The sequence below is a fragment of the Felis catus genome, chromosome A3 (assembly GCF_018350175.1).
Source record: "Felis catus isolate Fca126 chromosome A3, F.catus_Fca126_mat1.0, whole genome shotgun sequence".
Lineage (NCBI taxonomy): Eukaryota > Metazoa > Chordata > Mammalia > Carnivora > Felidae > Felis > Felis catus.
Window position 1 is genome coordinate 118,621,360 of NC_058370.1, and position 19,925 is coordinate 118,641,284.

General features: G+C 48.3%; 2 protein-coding genes across 12 annotated transcripts; one reads left to right on the top strand and one right to left on the bottom strand.

Annotated features, from left to right (window-relative positions):
• Positions 1-43: 43 nt before the first annotated feature.
• ATRAID (all-trans retinoic acid induced differentiation factor) lies at positions 44-4,921 on the bottom strand. The gene is made up of 7 exons (XM_003984398.6): positions 4,587-4,921; positions 3,773-3,894; positions 1,511-1,582; positions 1,228-1,299; positions 1,006-1,127; positions 608-705; positions 44-385 (listed from the first exon to the last, which is right to left on the bottom strand). The coding sequence occupies exons 1-7, from the start codon at positions 4,683-4,685 to the stop codon at positions 281-283; spliced, it is 690 nt and encodes a 229-aa protein (XP_003984447.2). The 5' UTR covers positions 4,686-4,921; the 3' UTR covers positions 44-280.
• On the top strand, positions 3,965-16,540 carry SLC5A6 (solute carrier family 5 member 6). 11 transcript variants are annotated; one of them, XM_006930413.5, is made up of 19 exons: positions 3,965-4,419; positions 5,463-5,529; positions 6,122-6,280; positions 7,837-7,921; positions 8,566-9,237; positions 9,588-9,653; positions 9,989-10,040; positions 10,417-10,484; positions 10,803-10,957; positions 11,379-11,519; positions 11,725-11,854; positions 12,421-12,509; positions 12,938-13,050; positions 13,396-13,463; positions 13,877-13,963; positions 14,111-14,292; positions 14,508-14,611; positions 14,861-14,979; positions 15,328-16,540. In XM_006930413.5, exons 5-19 carry the CDS (start codon positions 8,845-8,847, stop codon positions 15,478-15,480), a joined length of 1,920 nt encoding a protein of 639 aa, XP_006930475.1. In that variant the 5' UTR covers positions 3,965-4,419; positions 5,463-5,529; positions 6,122-6,280; positions 7,837-7,921; positions 8,566-8,844; the 3' UTR covers positions 15,481-16,540. The 11 variants fall into 11 exon arrangements, with proteins under 11 accessions (XP_006930475.1, XP_019683323.1, XP_019683325.1 ...); XM_006930411.5 differs by lacking the exon at positions 3,965-4,419 and adding an exon at positions 5,099-5,278; XM_019827764.3 differs by lacking the exon at positions 6,122-6,280.
• Positions 16,541-19,925: the final 3,385 nt, after the last annotated feature.

Here is a 19,925-nt window from a genome sequence, read left to right on the forward strand (position 1 = left end):
TTTCCCTAAAAAATAAGAAAATTAAAAAAACAAAAAAAAGAACGACAAGTAAAGATGTTTATTATAGTCAAGCACAAATGGGGCACCGGTCCTTGTCCACTCCTGGACTGCAGTGTCCACAACACCCCAAAGTTATGCAACTTCCCATCTTCCTGCCAAATGGCGGCTTCATCCTTGAGGAGGATCTGCTGGCCACCATGCCTGTCTAGGTAGAAAATCTCCCTGGCTGGGCTAAGGCAGATCAAGATAATCTTTAAGTCAGTAGGAAGAACTATGCAGTTCATGAAGCCTTGGCTTTTCGGCGTTGGGTCCCCCAAAGCAGAATGGAGACGGATAATGTGGTGGATCCCAGAATACCGAAGAACATAAGCAGTGAGAAGGAGCCCTGTGAATGACAGACCAAAAAAACTTCATACAGCGTTTCATCAAGGACTACATCCTAACAGCTATTTCTTTCCTAGTATACCAATCCCCTTACCCAGGGCAATTCTCTTAGAGTTTCCTTCTCTAGATGATTTGCATCAGTTCTGGTCTTATGGCTCTTCTTTCAAAGAGGTTCTTCCTTATGCATTTCTCCTATTCCTAATAAGAAGGCCTAATTCCTCACCTGGCGCATACACTTGTAGCCATGGAAGCCGTCAGCACAGACACATTGCAAGAGACCTGGACCATCAGGTACACAGGATCCATTCTCAGGACACATTTCTGGGAGCCAGAGAGAAACAGAGAAAATCACTGGATCTCATCATGTAGATTTCTTGAATATCTGCTTCAACTTAGATTCATTCTCTCAATTATTGCTAGGTCAAAGTAGAAGAAAGAAGATTTCAGATAAACACAACACAGCAACAGTAATAAAATGCATCTTATGACCTTTCCTTTCAAGGTGTTAGAGCTTCAGAAACTTGAACAAGAGGCACGTACACAACTTTACTGTTGGACCTAAAATGGGGAGTAGACGTGAAGAAAGGCAGTTCCTAGAAGGATGGAAGTGAGACAACATACCTTGGTCCCCCGTGCTGTTGCAAAGGTTCCTTTGTCCTTGACAGGTTTGGTTGTTCATATAAAAGGTGACAGTATTCCAGGCATTAATACCTCCAGGACAGCTGACATCTTGTGGCAGTATCCTGAACACAACACAGGCAGTCATAACACACAGCCCCAAATTGCTGCACTCACAGCACTGTCCCTTTTTGGTTCTCTCCCACACCCTGTACCCTTACTCACAGAGTCTGGAGCTGGGTAAAGCCACGGAAAATGTTGGCCAAGTCATCCTCGAGGGGGTTTGCTTGCAGGTCTCTGCAAAGCGTACGTTGTTAGCACTGTGCTCTAGGAAAACACTCTACTTCCATTTACACATCTTCCTGGACTGGCAATCCAGTTCTTATTCTGAGTTGCCCACATTCGACATTAATATTCAAACATCTTTTTAGAAGTTCATCCTTAAAGACTTTTCCCATCACCCTTTCACCATACTGGCCCTTTGGAGGGAGGATAACCAACCACTTACATGATGACAGCAGTATGTGCCTGAGGAAAGTTTGGACCAGGGTCCTTCAGAGAACAGTTCTGGAGATCCAGCCTGAGGAAATAATCAGTACAATTATGTCTCTCTTCTTCATTCATGGTAAACTAATACAACCCCTTTTACAGCTAATAATATTAAGTGAACACGGCTGTGTTCAGGGCCACACACTAGATGCTGTGGTATATGTTTTAATCTGCACTGTCCCATTGTCACCATTAGTTACATGTAGCTATTTAAGTTAAGTGAAAAAAATTCAGTTTCTCATTTGCACTAGCCACATTTCAAGTATTCAGTAACCACTCCCCTTGTGATCAGTGACTACTGTATTGGAAAGTACAGATATGGACCAGTTCCATCATAGCAGAAAGTTTTATTGGACGGTGCTGTTCTCATCAGTATACCTATGCATCTGTACATGTATTGGAAGAAATTTGTTTCTTGTCTAGGTTAGTGAATCTCACATTGTATTATGATTCTCAGATTCACAAAGGGCCTTCAAACGGGAAAAAAAATGCAAGTCACATAAATGAAAGTCTTTTCCAAGTGCATTTTCTTTTCTTTAATTTTAAGTGTTTATTTATTTTTGAGAGAGAGAGAGAGAGTGCAAGTAGGGTAGGGGCAGAGAGAGCAGGAGACACAGAATCTGGAGCAGACTCCAGGCTCTGAGCTGTTAGCACAGAGCCCAATGCAGGGCTTGAACCCACTAACAGTGAGATCATGACCTGAGCTGAAGTCAGATGCTTAACTTACTGAGCACCCACGTGCCCCTCCAAATGCATTTCTACCATAGATTGGAGATAAATTATTGGATGTTAAGGACCATGTCACATTATTTTTTTCTTCACTATCTATTGCTAGTTCCTTTATTTTTCAAATATTTACTGAGTACCTACTAACTGCAAAACTTGGGAGAATAAAAGAAAACCCTCAGTATCTTAGCTTTCAAGTGGCTTACAACATAGCAGAGGAAGACCATAACCAAAAATTTAAAAGCAATATAAACATTAAATTATGATATGAAAGAAATCACAGGAAAGTATATAAATAATTTTAAGTGGTACAAACACTAAGGATTAGAGGAAGTAAAAAAATGAGATATTACCCTGGTATTTGGTAGTAGAGAGCATTCACAGAAGATGCTGGAATTAAAGGATGAATATGTTTTAATTTGGTGGAGGAAGGACATTTCAGGTAAGGAGAGAGGCCTGAACAAAGAAAACAAAAGTGGAATGCTTTTGTAAGTAGGCAAGTCTGGCTGAAGCCAGACCCTTGTGAAGGATTTTAGTGGACAAATAATTGGGAAAAAATGTTGGGAAGGTGGATTGAAACCAATCTTGGTGGTTTATGGTTTGAACTTTATCCTGAGGGCAACAGACAATTAAATTTTAAAAATGGAGGGATAATGGGGAAAAAATGGTTTTCAGATAGTTTCCTATAAGGAAGTATTTAGGTAATTAGAGGAGGAAGAGAATGGAAGACAGATGACATTTATGATTTTGAAGTGAGGGTGCTCTCAAAAGGAAATGCTTAATAGAAAGCTAGAGGTGCCCATGTGTACAGCTTGGAGAGAAGGCCAAGGATACTAAAAGAGATCTAGTTTTGGGAGACACCTGCGTGGTGGTTATAGCTGAAGTCATGAGAATAGGTGGAGCCTCAAAAGCGTAAAGGGAGTAAACACAGAGACTAATGTTCATAAGGGATGAAAGAGGAATTTGCCTCAAAGACAAACTTGAATTAATTGGAAGGGAAGAAAATTCTGTTAGCATCGTGCCTTGGAGGCTAAGGGAGTCATTTCATGGAGACACACAGTGAATAATCCAGAGTTGAAAACAAACGAGAACAAAGCTTCTTTTAAAAGAAAGCCATAAAAGCCTTTTTTTTTTTTAAGTGGGTAAAAATTATGACTTCTATGCAGTTTCAACTGCATAGAAGAATAACAGGGTTGTTTAGCTAAAAATGCTACTAACACATTTAAAAGCATGAGAATCACACAGTTCATGAGTTCGAGCCCCATGCACTGTGGAGCCTGCTTGGTATTCTCTCTTCTCTCTGCCCCTCCCTGGCTCACTCTCTGTCTCTCTCTCAAAATAAACAAACTTAAAAAAAATTTTTTTTTAAAGTGTGAGAATCATGGCTTGGATGACTCCAAAATAGGCACCAATATTTATCCCAATAGCCAATCAGGTAAGCCTTTAAGAATCCAGTTCCAGAACTCTTCCAGTATCCAGGGTTGTCTTCTCTCACCCCAGGATGGTGCCCTTCTGATTCAGGCAGCAGCGGGCCTGCAGCATTAGCTCCGGTGTCTGCTTACAATAAAGCGCCACTTCTGACAAATTTCGCACACTCCCTGGACACTGGATGCATATCTGCAGAGGAGAGAAAACGATTAGGATTCCAGAAAGAAAAACCAAGAACAAGCAGGGGTCAAAAGTTAACTACCAGTACACTCTTCAAAATTCCTTTAACAATGGGCAGGTACGTGTCCTATCTTTATGTCAAGTTTGACTAGGAGATGCATTTCTTCGCCTAGAGCCAGGAGCCAAATCAGCACACTAGAGACTTTCTGTACCAGAGCTCACCCAGGACAGGCCCTCGTCTTCGAGGATCACCATTCGACAATATTTATTATGCCCTATCCAGTGACTTCTCAATCTGACAGACCCGGCTTGGCCAGGTATAAAAGCACTGCAGGTATACAAAGAAGTCATCAAGCATTACAGAAAGTACAGTCCTGCCAGGGCACGATATACGGCATTCGCGCGTGACGAGGGTGAAGTACAGTCAGAGGACTCGTCGGTAGAAGAACAATTTACAATTATTCAAAAGAGCAAGGAGATCAAATTTTAAAGGTCCACGTCAGCAAGGCGAGGTCACTGGGGGACCTACGCAGCGTGAGTACACGGGAGCGGGAGCCGGCGGGGCTACAGCGAGGGAAGCCTCAGGGACGAAATCGTCGCCACCGGCGGGCTGGGGAGAGCCGAGAGACCAGGGCGGGCGAGCGCGAAACAAGGCTGCCCAGGAACTATGCTGCAGTCCGACCTCTAACTTGTTTCTGTACCTCGGGTAGCGCCAGGGCCCTTTTCGCGCCCACAACAAGGAGCACGGCAGCTGCCCAAGGCACCAGGTTCGAAGGACTACCCGGCCCGCGAGGAGCCATTTTTCGCTCCCTTTGTCCTTCTCAGCGCCTCGCGAGATTTGCGCGTGTGGCTCCGCCCTCCGCGGGTGTGGCCCAGTCGGCCCGAAGCGGGCTGGGGGATTGCTGCGGGTTGAGGAGGTCAGAGCTCTTTTCAGTGCGTCCCAGTCCCCGTTAGAGAGGACTGGCCAACCCCCTCTCCTTTCCCCCGTTAGCGAAGGCCTCCCAGCCGCCGCTCTCTCAGCTCCGCGTTCCTCGCTTCCGGATGCCGAGGTCGCGTCACCGCAGCGACTTGCAGCTCCCGCCGCCCTCAGTAAACATGGCGGCGCCACGCGAGGCGGCCAGGGGGCGGGCCCCGCTGTCACTCAGCCGGCAGGTGGCAGGCCAGGCTTTGCCACCGCCGCCGCACTCAACCGTGGAGACCCGGCAAATGGGGCGGGCTGGAGCCAGGGGGCCAGTGCCAAAGGCTACCGAGAGTGGCGCCGAGGCAGGGAGGGGCGGGGCGAGTCGGCCCCCCTCGTGGAGGCGCGGGAAGATCTGAGTTGCGAGCCTCGTGGTGCTAGTGGTTAAGCCACCTCACGTGTGGAGGGAAGGCGGGAAGCCAGCAAATAAAGAGGGTAAGGGTGATGGAGGAGCGAAGAGTGAAGGGCAAACCCCGGCGGGAGGAGATGAGCCTGGGGACGCCCTGGGCACCCTGGCCCCGTCACCTCAGTCAGGAGACCGCGTGGCTGTCGGAGCTTGGTGAGGAGGGAGGGGCGGGACACGCGCTTCGCTGCCTTCTTATCTCCTTTCCCTTCCCAGAAAAACGGGCTGATGCTGATCACGAGAAAAACGACTGGACTCTCTTAGCCCTGGCTGAGCCACGGAGGTAAGGGAAAGGCGAACGCTCCCCGAGGGTGGCCCTGGGGAGCCCCGCGTCCGAAGGGACTGCGTGGTGCCTTTGCTGAGGGCCAGGCAAAAGCTCATCAAAGCTGACTCCTCTAGAGTGGCCCCCCGGGCTTCCCTTGCACTTATCCACGGGCACGTGGACTCTCCTAAAAGGATTTACTTTCAGCTGGCGGCACGTTCTCTAAGGCTTTGGTAGTTATTAGCATTTTAATGAGGGTACTAAACCCTTTCAGACCTTGAGGAATTCTAGGCACAAGGACAGATTTTGAAGGAATCTTTTTAAGGCAGTGGGTCCTGCGGTGGCCCCATTTGCCTTTTGTAGGAGTCCAGGCAGTTCAGCGCAGGCAGGGGTTGGGGGGGGGGGGTAGGGTGGTGTAAGTGATTCTCTTCCCTTTCTGTGTGTGTTATAGTTTTAAGAAGGGGTCTCACAGTCCACTATTTGTGCCTTGTGTGTTTCAGTTTTAGTGACACAACTCAGCTCTTACTTTTGGCTCCCACTGTCTCAGATGCGAGTCCATGGGCTTTACAATGGTGTAGAGTTTTTGGAAAGCCACTAACTCTCCTGTTCCTAGAATCAGAATCCTGTCTAAGGAACACTTCACTGGGTCAGGTTTTACCTGTCTTGCCTGCCTCTCTTCAGCCTTCTGGGAAGGTTCTCTGCACCTCGTGCTAATAGAATTCTATCAAGAAACTCCACCAATTTACCCCAGAAGTAGAGGGTCACCAGTTCTGTAAGTCTGTGTTCTAGTCTATACCGAGACTTTTTTCCTTTCTGTAACCGCTCTATCTTTGTCACTAACCCTACATGTTGTTTTTTTTTTTTTTTTTAATGTTTACTTATTTGAGAGAGAGAGAAGAAAGCAAGCAGGACAGAGAGAGAGGGAGACAGAGGCTACACATTCTTATTTGCATACAGCAGACACCCTCTCTTACTCCTAGTATTTTTCATCACCTCTGTCATAGTCAAATTTGCCAAAGAGGAGCCGCAGGGAATCTTTAGGTTAAACCAGAGGGACCTGGTGGGAACGCTTTTTTGGGAACTAACATTTGAGACTCGTAGAACATGTGATCCAAGAGTTGCCGGCTCTGATTTCCTATCTTTGTTGGGTCCACGAGGTTCAGAGTTCAGGTTTGGTCTGTGTAAGGCCGTATCTTGCCAGCTAGGCAACATCTGCCCAAGAACACAGTGTGGGAGAACCGTAAGACAGCCAGGCTGATCTTTCTCCTAGTGGGCAAGCACAGAAGACATAGGTTATATTAATGTGTGTCTAGACTAGTTTAAATCTAAACTTTGTTCTGCGAATGACTGACTGCAATTAATGTTCTGCTCCTACCCTGGTTCTAGGAATAGTAAGGATGTCCCCCTCCCCCCAGGTGAATCACCTGTCATACTTGCAGTTAGTGCTCTTTCTTTCTCCTTTGTTTTGTATTGTGCCCTGTAACCTTAGGCAAGTTATTTAACTTGTCTAACTCTGCTTCCTTGAGAATCAGAGAATGTTTGTGTAAAGTGCATAAACTGGGGCATGGTGTTTTAAAAGTGATAGTAGTGGTTACTTTTTCCTTATTTATCATTATTGGAGTTTTTGAAGTTCACGGCATACCGCTGGGGTACAAAAAGTGAGATGCTTCACTAAGAAAATGTAAAAAAGAGATCCTGAAAACAACATTACCTGTCATCATTTAGGCTATCTAAAAATCTGACATGCTGTGGTATTTTCTCCATATCAGTGAGAATCTCACAGATATTCTTTGAAGACATTATGGTATAAATGAAGAGTGGCTGGATGGGAATCACCAGACTTGAGCTCTGATCTGGACTGACAATAATTAGCTCTGTGGTTTTTGGAAAGATCACTTGAATCACTGAGCCTCGGTGTCTTTGTTGGTAACGAGGGGTCGTAATAGTGATCTTTTAATATTCCTTTAAGTTTTGAAGTGTATAATCTTGTCCTTGTTCTGAGGATAATGCTATATTCTTGAGGATTAGTATTTTTTTGTGCAGGAGTCAGAAAAGCAACTTTCCCATTTCTCTCAGCTCCTTCTTTGTAATGCCCTTTAGCACACAGTGCCAAGTGTGACTTACAGCAAAAGCCTAATCCAGCTAGGAATGCTGTTGAATGTGAGCTCCCTGTTCCCCATTCTGGAATCTCTAGGACTGAGCTAGAGTTTGGGGGCCATAGGGTGATAGGGCCATTTGGATCACATTGGTTCCTTAAAGCGGCCAGAACAAATAACTGCTGAACTTCACTTCACCCCTAATTCCCGATTTCACCTCCACCACTTACAGAGCCAGACTCTCAGCTTCTGCCCAGCTCTAGACACACACAGCTTCTCCAGGCAGCGCTGCCTCTGAACAGGGATTACTTCTCTAGGTAGGTGTCTACCTCAGGAGGATAGGAACACTCTCCCCAGCTGCCCTTGCCCCAGCTCCCTGGCTGATCTGCTTTTCTATAATCATAAGTTGAACTGGCTCCAGCATGTTACCCTCTCACTTTTGAATTCTATCACTCTTCCCAGATCTGCTATTGACTGTTGTGTTACAGGGAAGAGCTGGGAGGTGGGTGGCAGGAGAGAGCAAAGTGGTTGGCCTGGGGATGCCTGGAATGGAGTTTGGGCTTCCATGAAGGTAATCTAACTAGAGATCAGGGCTAAGAAGGCGTCCTGTTAGGAAGCTGACACTAGGAATATGGGAGGTGGGGGCTGAGGCTAGGGGAAATAGAGGAAGCCATGCTGTTATTGGTCTCCATTTCTTCTTCCCTGCTGGGCTGTGGCGCCAGGTTGGGGTCTGCTGGCTTAGTACATTGTAGTGACTGGGTCTGTGCCTGCAGGTGGGGGCAGGGAAATTTTTTGAGAAGAAATGTGGGCTCGAGTTGATTTTTCTTTTGTTACTGGGGTGGAGACCTAAGAAAGTTTTTATATTTCTCAGCTGTGTCTGCCCAAAACGGTCTTAGCCAAATAGTTGTCTCCTGGCTGTCTCACTCTGTTGCTTCTTTCCTCCCCTACCAAACCATACCAGGACCTCCAGATCTCCAAGGGCTGTACAGAACTGGCTGGTCCAAGTTTGATGGTTGTTGGATATACAGGCCTGAGGGCAGATGCGCATGAAGGCAAGATAGGCCTGACTAGGAGCTGATTCCTTTGCAACTCACCTTGGACAATGTCACTTGGTGGAGGAGAAGGACTGTGAGATCGTGGCCGGAAGCCAGGTTGTAGCCACTCGCCTGCCGTTGCCCAGCTGAGTGGCAGCCCAGAGCCCAGGAGCAGCAAGTGACTGTAGGTCACAGACACAGTGAAGATGAGTGTGGGGGTTAGCACCTCTACTCCCCTGCTTCCAGCCTCAGACACAGATGTGGTCACATCTGCCTTCTCCCTTGTGGACTATGTGGTGTTTGCCCTGCTGCTGGTTCTTTCCCTTGCCATTGGGCTCTACCATGCCTTTCGTGGCTGGGGCCGGCATACTGTTGGCCAGCTGCTCATGGCAGACCGCAAAATGGGCTGTCTTCCTGTGGCTCTGTCGCTGCTGGCCACCTTCCAGTCAGCTGTGGCCATTCTGGGTGTGCCGTCCGAGATCTACCGATTTGGGACCCAGTATTGGTTCCTGGGCTGCTGCTATTTCCTGGGGCTGGTGATCCCTGCACACGTCTTCATCCCTGTCTTCTACCGCCTGCATCTCACCAGTGCCTATGAGGTGAGCAGAGAGGAAGGGAGGAGCACATAGGACCACCAGGGTCAGAGATGGAAAGGAGAAGAGGGCACATACAAGGGATCTGGGCCCCTGGACCTTTTCTGCCTAATTAGAGCGATGGGACACATCATGTGTTTCCAAGTTCTTTCTGGGTGAAGTCAGGTGGGAGTGGGGAGAGAAGGAAGGTACTGTGAATGGAGGCCCAGAGTGGATAGGAGTTGAATATTCCTTCATGTTCCTGGACTTCTTGAGGGATGCTGTGTGTGAATTGTGGGAGTAGAGTGGGGAGGAATGCCTTTAAATGTATAAAGATGTCTACAATTATATATCTATATCTGCATATTTCTGTCTAGTATCTGGAGCTCCGCTTCAATAAGGCTGTGCGGATTTGTGGGACCGTGACCTTCATCTTTCAGATGGTAAGTGGAAATGAAGGTAGAATTTGAGCCTGGGATATGGTAGGGGGACCCAAACTCAGGCATTCTGAAGCACTCTGAGCTTCCTCTGCTCTCAGGCAGGATTAAAGGTCCTGCAAGGTGTCAGTGTCCCTGAAGCCACCAGAGGCATCCTGTTTCCTATTCCTTCTGGTTCCAGCACAGTCAGTATGGTGGCAGCAAACTAAAATTTGGAAGAAGGGAAAGGAAAGTGAGCCTAGATGAAGGGAGGCCATTAGGAGCTGAGGTCCATCTTTTCTCCTTTCCGTACCCACCCTCATTTCCCCTCCCCCTCACATTCTCTTTTCCATACCTGACAGGTGATCTACATGGGGGTTGTGCTCTATGCACCATCGTTGGCCCTCAATGCAGGTGAGGAGTCACAGCCCCTGGCTGTCAGCCACAGCAGGCTGGGAAAACACCTTTGGGAGGGGCAGGTAGAGGAGAGTGTGCAGAAAAGAATCTGACCTTGGCCGGGGAGTTATTTCACTGCATGGGCCCTTGGCTTGTCTCTGCCGGAGGTGGAAGCACCTTGGTTCACCTCACTTGAAAGCTAATCAGACATTACCATGTCTCGTCTGAATTGGTTAATCAGTACCTTTTGGTGGGGTTTGAACTTTTTTTTCGATTATAGTGAATGATTTATTACATCCTTGATGACTGCACGTTTCATGTCTTACTGGGTTTTTTTCTAGTCTCTGGGAAACCCTCTTCTAAAGACAGAATTGTGGTTTTTACTTGTTTGCAGTGACTGGCTTTGATCTGTGGCTGTCAGTGCTGACCCTAGGCATTGTCTGTACTATCTACACTGCTTTGGTAAGTGTGGTGAATCTTAAAAGAGAGAGGGGAAGAGGTCAAGTAAGGAGGGGAGATGGGAAGAAAAAGAAGGGATGAGGTAAAAATGTAGGTGGGAAGATGGGATGGAGTTTTAGAGTGGGATGAAATAATACGTAGGAGATGTGATAGGACTTTGGTGGGAAGTGGGACGTAGGAGAGGGGACGGCATACTGAAGGTAGAGGGTGGGGTGGGAATTAGGCCCCTGGTGGTATAGTGCCCTTGCTGGTGGTCGGGTGTCTTAATTTGTGGATGGTTTTAAAGACATCTGTGTCAGGTATGCTTTCTTTTCCCTGCAGGGTGGTCTGAAGGCAGTCATCTGGACAGATGTGTTCCAGACGCTGGTCATGTTCCTAGGGCAGCTGGTGGTTATCATTGTGGGATCAACCAGGGTGGGCGGCTTGGGGAATGCGTGGGAAGTGGCTTCCCAGCATGGCCGCATCTCTGGGATTGAGTAAGTGTACCCCTTCCCCTGGCTGGGGTCTGTAGTGCCTCTGAGCCGAGCCCATCCTAGAACCTGAACTCAGGGCTGCAGTAAGCAGAGGACAAGCTGTATAAGCCTTAGGTGGCATCACTGAGATGGGTGGGAAGCTGGCACTGCAGAGATTGAGGGTGATCACAGGAATCTGGCTGGAGGGTAAGGAGGGGCAGGATGTTTTTGGTACTTGGAATGAGGCTGTGGGTTGGAGGGATAGAACCCTTCCTCCATCTTGCTGCACCGTCTCTCGTGTCCACCCAGTTCTTGCCTTCGGTAGCTCCTTGGCCCTTGCAGCAGCGTCTGTGCTCTGCTTTCCTCTGACCCTCATTGTAGGAGTGCGAGGAAGGCTGAGACTGTTGGGGGCTATGCCACAGTGACCATTTGACATCTGTTGCAGGCTGAATCCAGATCCTTTTGTACGGCACACTTTCTGGACGTTAGCTTTTGGGGGTGTCTTCATGATGCTCTCCTTGTATGGGGTGAACCAGGCTCAGGTGCAGCGCTACCTCAGTTCCCGCACGGAGAAGGCTGCTATACTGTGAGTGCAGGGACAGGAAGACCAGGGAGCAGGGGCTAGAGAAGATGGTGGGACCCTGTTCTACGGGGCAGTTGGGTGGGGGCATGATGCCAGAGCGCAAACATACCCATTGGGGTCAGGATACAGGTTTGCCTTTTGGAACTTGGGGACATGCCTGAAGATGTCTATTAACAGTCTCTGTTTCCTTGGCACTGGTGTCTTGCAGCTCCTGCTATGCAGTCTTCCCTTGCCAGCAGGTGGTCCTCTGCATGAGCTGTCTCATTGGCCTGGTCATGTTTGCCTATTACCAGAAGTATCCCATGAGCACCCAGCAGGCTCAAGCAGCCCCTGACCAGGTGAGAAGGCCTCCCTGGCACTCTTCTGTGCCCATGAGGGCCAACCTAGGCCCCCAAGAGGAGTGTCTGGTTGGCTGCAGAAAGGACTCCCACCTTGGGTAGGAAATGGATGTAAGTGGCTTTTCACTGTGGGATTCTACAATCTGGCACATGAGGGTCCCAGTTCCCAGTATCACCTAATCACAGGGCTCACCCTGCTGGGGTGGGGACCTACCTTTATTGGCTCACCACTATGCACCGTGTGATGCGCTTTGCTAGGAGCTGTCACGTACCCGGTCTCGTCTAATCCCCACAACAGCCTCATTTTATAGAATGGAAAAAAGTCATCAGGGTGGCCCACATGCTCGTCACACTGCTAATTGGGCATGGCTGGGGTGCGAACTGTGTTCTGTCTCCAGAGCCCATTTTTTTCTACTTCCTGTGGGTCACCTTCAGTGCTTAGCGCCCTTCTTAATCACTGGGTTTCCGTAGGCTGGCGGGGGCACATGTAGGGGGCTTCTCACATGTCTTGCCCTGGGGAGGGGCTCCTCTCTCAAGAGAGCTGTGCACTTCTGCTCTGCCTGCAGTTCGTCCTGTATTTTGTGATGGATCTCCTGAAAGGCCTGCCGGGCCTGCCTGGGCTCTTTGTTGCCTGCCTCTTCAGTGGTTCCCTCAGGTACCTTCTTTGACCATTTTCCTCAGGCTTGGTGCAGCTGATCCCTGCTTGACACAAGGTGACAGGTGGAGGAGGGGATCTCTCTGAGTTTCTCAATGTGCCCTTTTATCTGTGGATGATGAGGGACAGCTTATCTGTGTAGGAGAGAGCATATCATCTTCCAGGAGATGCCCCCCTTTTGGTGAAGGATTCTTCTTTTTACGACACCAGGAATTGATTCTACTTGATCAAAACCTGTACCCCACTCAGAAAAGGACAGGTGTCCTTGCCTTCCAGGCCTCTTCCTCGGCTGCCAACTGTGAGGATGGCTTCTGGCTGCATATGTTTTCTCCTGCCTTTAGAGTGCTGCTCCCTTAGTAGGGCCCCTGGTGGTTTTGCCTCTCAGCTCCCAGAGTCAGCACAGTTCATCTTTTTCTTCCTTCTTTCAGCACCATATCCTCTGCTTTTAATTCATTGGCAACTGTTACGATGGAAGATCTGATCCGACCCTGGTTCCCTCAGTTCTCTGAAGTCCAGGCCATCATGCTTTCCAGAATCCTCGGTGGGATTATGCTTCCTCATCTTTTCAGTTGTATTCTTTCTAAGACACACCTGAAGCACTGTCATCAATCAGTCTGCTTGACGGCACCGGCTTTAGCCTTGGCTTGGCGCTTGCCACATGAAGCACACAACCTTGTTTATTATCTCAGGGCATTTCCTGGGAAGGTCTCTGAGTCCCATAAGCGTGAGGACCGGGTGGGAGGGACCTGGAGCTGGGGCAGGAGGTAATATGCCCTGTTTCCAGGGACACAGAGGTAGCGGTTTGGGGAAGGAGCTTTCCTCTGCTTTTTCTTCTTTTAGTTCTGTTTACTTACCTCTGCTTGTTTTCTCCCTTTTTTTCCCCCAGCGTTTGGCTATGGGCTACTTTGTCTGGGAATGGCCTATATTTCTTCTCAGATGGGACCTGTGCTGCAGGTAAGGACTATGCAGAAAAGAAAGCAATTGTTAAGGGAGATAAGGAGGTGATTGAGATGGGAAGTTGAGGAATACCACTGATGTGAAGGGAATGGTATAGGGATGGGTGTCAAAAATTCGTCTTTGATGGACCACCTTTAGCTGTGAGTAGCCTTCTCCAGAGTCATTCCCAGGTCCTTGTTGGCTCAGACATCTGGGGATTATTTTAGCCTCAGAGGAGAACCCACAGCACATTTCCTTACCCATATGCCTTCTGGAATCCTGCATTCTAACATTTTCACGTAGAAGACACAGATCTGACAAGGGGGGCGCTGAGCCATTGGCGGGTGGCTGTACTCTACATTGGTGAGGCTGGGGGGTCTCTGAGTCTGAATAGTCTCTGTTATTTTTTTCTTCAACCCTATCCTCCGCAGGCAGCACTCAGCATCTTTGGCATGGTTGGGGGGCCGCTGCTCGGACTCTTCTGTCTTGGGATGTTCTTTCCTTGTGCCAACCCTCCTGTGAGTGACCGTCTGGCTCCACAGTCGTTTACAGGGGTGGGCCTGGGGAATGGCTTGGCAAGGCTCTCCCCGTGAGTTCTGGGAACTGGTGTGAAGGTTTATTAGGGCTGGCATCATAACTGGAGAATGTGCTGTGTCTCTGGGCAGGGTGCCATTGTGGGCCTATTGGCTGGACTTGTCATGGCCTTCTGGATTGGCATTGGGAGCATAGTGACCAAGATGGCCTTTGGCGTGGCACCTTCTCCCTCTAATATATCCAGCTTTTCCCTGCCTAGTAACCTGACCACCGTTGCCATGACCACACTGATGCCCTCAACCACTCACTCCAGGTGAGTTGGGGTTCACTCACTTTCTACTTGGGGAGAATAGCTCATTTTTGAGGGGTTTCCCAGGGGCCTTGCTAAGGGATGGACCACCAGAGTCCTCAGGGCAATGTTGAGAGTTGGGTCCCAAGACCCTAGGACAGTGTAGGTGGGTGGAACCAGGTCCCTGAGGAATGCCCTGTCAGTAAATTGCTAACTATCCTTATTCCTGTTCTCCCCAGGCCTACAGGACTGCAACGGTTCTACTCCTTGTCGTATTTATGGTACAGCGCTCACAACTCCACCACAGTCATTGTGGTGGGCCTGATTGTCAGTTGGCTCACTGGTGAGGGCATGTGGGATGGGGGCACAGAGAAGCAAGACAGGCTGAGGGAGACTAATCAGGGAATCTGGACTCTGGGGTAGAACGGACCCTGCCCTCTGGGCTCCTGGGTGTCTAACAGTCAGACTTCTTGGCTGAGCTCTGGGAGGTTGGCAGGGGCTGAGAACTCAGAGCCCCAAGAACAGATGGCTTGTTGGGTGTGCACTGGCTACTGAGTAGGAGACTCAGAAGTGCCTTTGCCTTTGCCTTCAGGGGGAATGCGGGGCCGGACCCTGAACCCTCGGACCATTTCCCCAGTGTTTTCAAGACTTGTTGATCTCCTGCCCCTGTCTTGTCAGAAGCGATTTCACTGCAAAAGCTACAGCCAGGTAGCAGTTATGTTGCCCAGATTATACCCTCCCTTACCTCTCCAGATTATTACCAGACCTTCTAGGTTTCCTTCCATCCCTTTCCTTTCTCCCCAGCAAACCTGATTGTTTGCCTGAACCTGGACCGTCCCCCAGCAATCCCCCGGCTTCTACCCATGGGGGAGTGCTGGCTTGGTGGACAGAAGGGTCTCAGCCCGGAGAGGTGCCCAACATGCTGGCCTTTCCTTTCTCCTGCCTCCCTGCTCACCATGTGCTTTGCTTCTCCCTTTCTCTCCCGCTGCCCCTTGCTGATCTCCCTTCCAGCAAGGATCAAAGCAGTGTCTCATTCCCTTTGGTCTGTGTGTTCTCCAGGATCTCTCGGTGGATACCCCTGCGTTTCCAGAAAAGATGAGTAATGGGATGTTGAAGAATAGCAGAGACAAGGAGGCCATGGCCGTGCCTGAGGAAGGTTCAGCCCACCAGGGGAGCAGCCCCACCTTCATCCTGCAGGAGACCTCACTGTGATCCGAGCTCGGGTCCCAGTCCCGGAGGCAGCCTGTAGTAAAGTGATGAGTTATGTGATGCATAATGCAGAGACAATCAAGGACTAGATTACCTAGCCCACCAAAGGACCTTGTTCTTAGATGTTTGGGCTGCAGTAGAAACCATCATAACATGGGAAGTGTGAGGGCAGGACAGGGTTTTTACTTGTCCCTTGACAGTCTATTCTCTAGAAGACCGGGCTTGCAGTGGACAGGATTTTGCTAGCAAAGGGTATAGAAGCAAATCCTCTGGGGAGTGGGTAATGGCTTCTGATTAATCATCATCAGGATCCTTTGAAGTGAATAGAAACTGCAGTGCTGGTTATCACTGTTCTGGGGCCTGATTTGACAAGGTTGGCCATGTTTACCATTAAATACAAAGCTGCCCTGGCCAGCTGTCACTTCTCTTGCAGTCCTATTTTGAGCATAGTTTCTGTCAGCCACAGAGAGCCCGTGACTACTTTCAGGTTGTCCGTGACACCGAGGCGCCTCTCATTCTTACCTGTCTACCTCCATTCTTGAGGCAGAGGGTTAGTTGTCCCCAAGAGTCCTCTCAGAACAGACCGGTACGGGGTGCCTCGGTGGCTCAGTCAGTTGAGCGTCTTGGCTTTGGCTCAGGTCATGATCTCGCGGTTCATGAGTTTGAGCCCCACATGGGCTCACTGCTGTCAACGTGGATTGTGCTTTGGATCCTCTGTCTCTCCCCTGCTCATGCTTTCAATTTCTCTCTCAAAAAAAACAAACAAAAAACATTTAAAAAAAAGATTAAAAAAAAACAAAAAAGATCGGTACATTCATCTCCTTTGCATAAAGTTGGGAAGCTTTCTACCTTGCTGCCCGCACCCTCCACCTATGTAATGGGCACTTGGGGACGGGACAGATGTAGATCCAAGAAACCAGGGCATGACCAGGTCCACTGTGGAGTGTGCCACCCACCTGGCACACCACCCTAGTGTCATTTTGTTGTTTGTACTCGTTTCCTTTTGGAGTTTCTTTCCCACATATCTTTGTTCCTACGAAATAAAAGCTTAATGGGCCTAGAATCGGGGTTCCTGTACTATTTGTTCACAGCTGCTCTGGTTCACCCCAGGCCCGTCCATGGCAGTGATAGAGCCCCTTCTACCCCTGCACAGACTGGCTGTCATGTCTTCAGGGAGCAGCATTGTGCTTATCTGGGTGGAAGATGCACACTCCCTCTGCTGCTGTTCGTTCCCTGCAGCTCAGTCCGTCTCCTGTCCCACCCATCTTGTCCTTGACTGGTACAATCACCGCTGCTCAAATTTTCACTTTGGAGGCTGTTGGGAGAATGCTGCTACTTGCTGGGTGGTGTTAAGCCTGCTTGAGGTTGTCTCTCCTCTCTGCCCCTCACCTGCTTGTGCTCTTTCTCTCAAAATAAATAAACTTAAAAAAATAATAATAAAAATAGAACATTGGAGCTGGACTCTTGTGAAGAGCACAGCTCAAGCCCATGTACCCTAGGCCCTCGGTTGGCCTGGCCTTGTCCAACTGCACAGAAGTAACTCTGCATAAGCTCTTCAGGTCCCTCAGGCAGATCTGTGGACAGTTTCAGCAAATGCCAAGTTGACTGCCCTGAGGTCTGCCTTCTTGATAGCCCCTCTACCTGGGGGCAAAGGGGGTGCTGCTCCTGGCTGACTACCCCCACGCACCAAGCTATCAGAGTTCTAGATCTAACCAGGCTGTGCTTTGTTCATTTTCAACATGTTTATCCATCACCTACATGCAAGGGCGTTAAAGTTGACCGCCATTTTGCATCCAAGAAAAGGACTATGCCACCTCAGGACCCTGCACCAGGTGCCACCATTATTTCAAAGTTGCCTCAGTCCAAAACCCTTGCATGTTAGCAGAGAAAAGAGGAAAAACCACAGGATTCAAAGGTTTCAAGGATTATGACATTGAAGGGGAGAGGGTAAAAACATTTGGTACTCCGTATAAATAATTCAAAGTCCGTAACAGAACAAAGATGCTCTGCTTTTAACAAACTTATTTGCACATTTTTAAAGTACCACTTAGGGGGCCTCTAGCTGGCTCAGAAGACCACGCAACTCTTGGTCTTAGAGTTGTGAGTTCTACCCCCACATTGAGAGTAGAGATGACTTAAAAATTGAATCTTTAAAAATACCACTGGTGATGGTGGAGTCGAGTATACAGATCTAGGTTCAAATGCTGGTTCATCCACTTAACCTCCTTGAGCTTTAGTTTTTTCATCTATTAAATGTGAATTTCACAGAGCTGTTTAATGATTTAGTTACAGGGGCGCCTGGCTGGCTCAGTTGATGGAGTGTGCAGTTCTTGATCTTGGGGCTGTGGGTTTGAGACCCACGTTGGGTGTAGATTACTTAAATAAAAAAATATTTAGTTACATTGCATGTAAAGGACTTATTCATTCCTTTGATGTCAGTGTGATCGTGTTTATTGTAGTTTTCAAGGCGCTTTTCATGTACTACCCCGTATTATGCCTTGGGAGAGAAGTGCATTGTGTAACATCTGCATTTTTAATATATAAGGTAACATAACATGGCTAGTGAGAGGTTGAGGGGCAGAACTAGAACCCAGGTTGTAGGACTAGAATCAAAGCTGTATCTCTGTTGCCATGGAAGAATGTCAGTTTGGATGGGGTGTCCACAGGTGACAGGGAATCTTGAGATAGTCCAGACAACTATAACACACTAAATGGGGGGTGCTACTATGCCATCATTCCAGAACCTTTGTAGGTCAGTGGCTTTCAAACCTTTGACAGACCCACAGTAGGACTATGTTCACGTTATGATCCAGTCCACTCATATATTGCATTATGTTACTAAGACCTTTCATGGAAAAATACCTCTGGGTATAGTTATCTGAGCTCTTCCTCTTCCCTTCTCTTCCTGCATAATTCAGTCCTAAAGCCATTAGGTGGAGCAGTGCAAAGTAGCATCGGTGCTGGAGGATGTCTGGTGTGCATGTCAGAGCTCAAGTGAAATGGAGACCATGGATGGGAGTAGCCCAGCTTAGACATCATAGTCTAAGCAGGATGAGGAGGGCAACCACATGGAGGCACAGTCTGCCGTGTGGTGTTACAGCCCAAGTTGGGACGAGGAAAGTGTCCATGTGGTTTGGTAGCCTGGTGAGGGGTTGGAGCATGAAAAAGACATACCCCACACACGCCCACAAAAGAAGACTTGGTGTGGGCTGTCTGCTGGAGTGGAACGGGAGGAGGGGGTCTGTGCATAGCGGCAGCTTGATGTGGGGCGTCAGTCTGAGCAGCATGAGGAGGGCATCCTCAAGGAGGGTGGCTTGATGTGGGTTGTCAGAGCCAGGCTGTACGTGTGTCTGCATGTGTCCCACATGGGGAAGCAGAACTCAAACAGAATGAAGAGGGTAGCTGCCTATGTGAGCAGTCCAGCCTGAGCTGTTAGAACCCGAGTGAAGTGAGGACATCTGTGTAGGAGGAAGACCTGTGGTCAGATGGGAGCCCAAGAAGGGTGAGGTAGCCTGGGGCGTGGTGTCAGCCTAAGTAGGGTGATGAAGACATCCACAGAGGGGCCAGCCAAGTGCAAGGAGAGTTGGATTAGACCCAAACAAAGCAGTGAAAAAAAAATCTCTGGAAAATCTCGTATCCGCTCTCATTAGATTTGCAGTCCAATTTCACATTGCTCAACGAGGCAAAATTTCGGACTTTGAAAAGAATAATAAAACCAATTGGCAAAAATTATCAAGAGAAAAGAGAAGACACAAATAATTCCAGAAACAAAAAGGGTACATAATGACAGATATTGTAGACATTAACATGGTAATCAGATTATGAACAACTTTAGGCCAACAAATATGAAACTTTAGATGAAAATGGACAAATTATTAGAAAAATATCACTAAAACGGACTCAGGAAGCAATAGGATATGCGAATAGCCCTATTCCCAGTAAAAAGAAACAATATTAAATAAAACATCTAAGCGTGAGGAAAATCCCGGGCCCACATGGCTTCACTGCTGAGTTCTAATCTTTCAAGGAATGACTAATTCTAAATTTACATAAACGATTCCAGAGTATAGATGAAGAGGGAACTTTCCTGAATGCATTTTCTCTTTTCCAGCAATAAACATTTAAAGTTCTTAAAAAGGTTTTTTAATATTTTAATATTTAATTTTGAGAGAGAGGGAGAGGAGAGCGTAAGTGGGGGAGGAACAGAGAGAGAGGGAGAGAATCTCAAGAAGGCTCCCCACTGTCAGTGCAGACCCCCATGGAGGGCTCGATAAGCAGGGCTGATCGTGAGATCATGACCTGAGCCGAAATCAAGAGTCGGATGCTTAACCGAGGCACCAAGTTGGTGCCACCAAGGCACACGCAGCAACAAACATTTAAAGCATGAAATTTTAAGTATCTTTTATCATAGCATCAATCCAATATCAAAACCAGACAGAGACAGCATA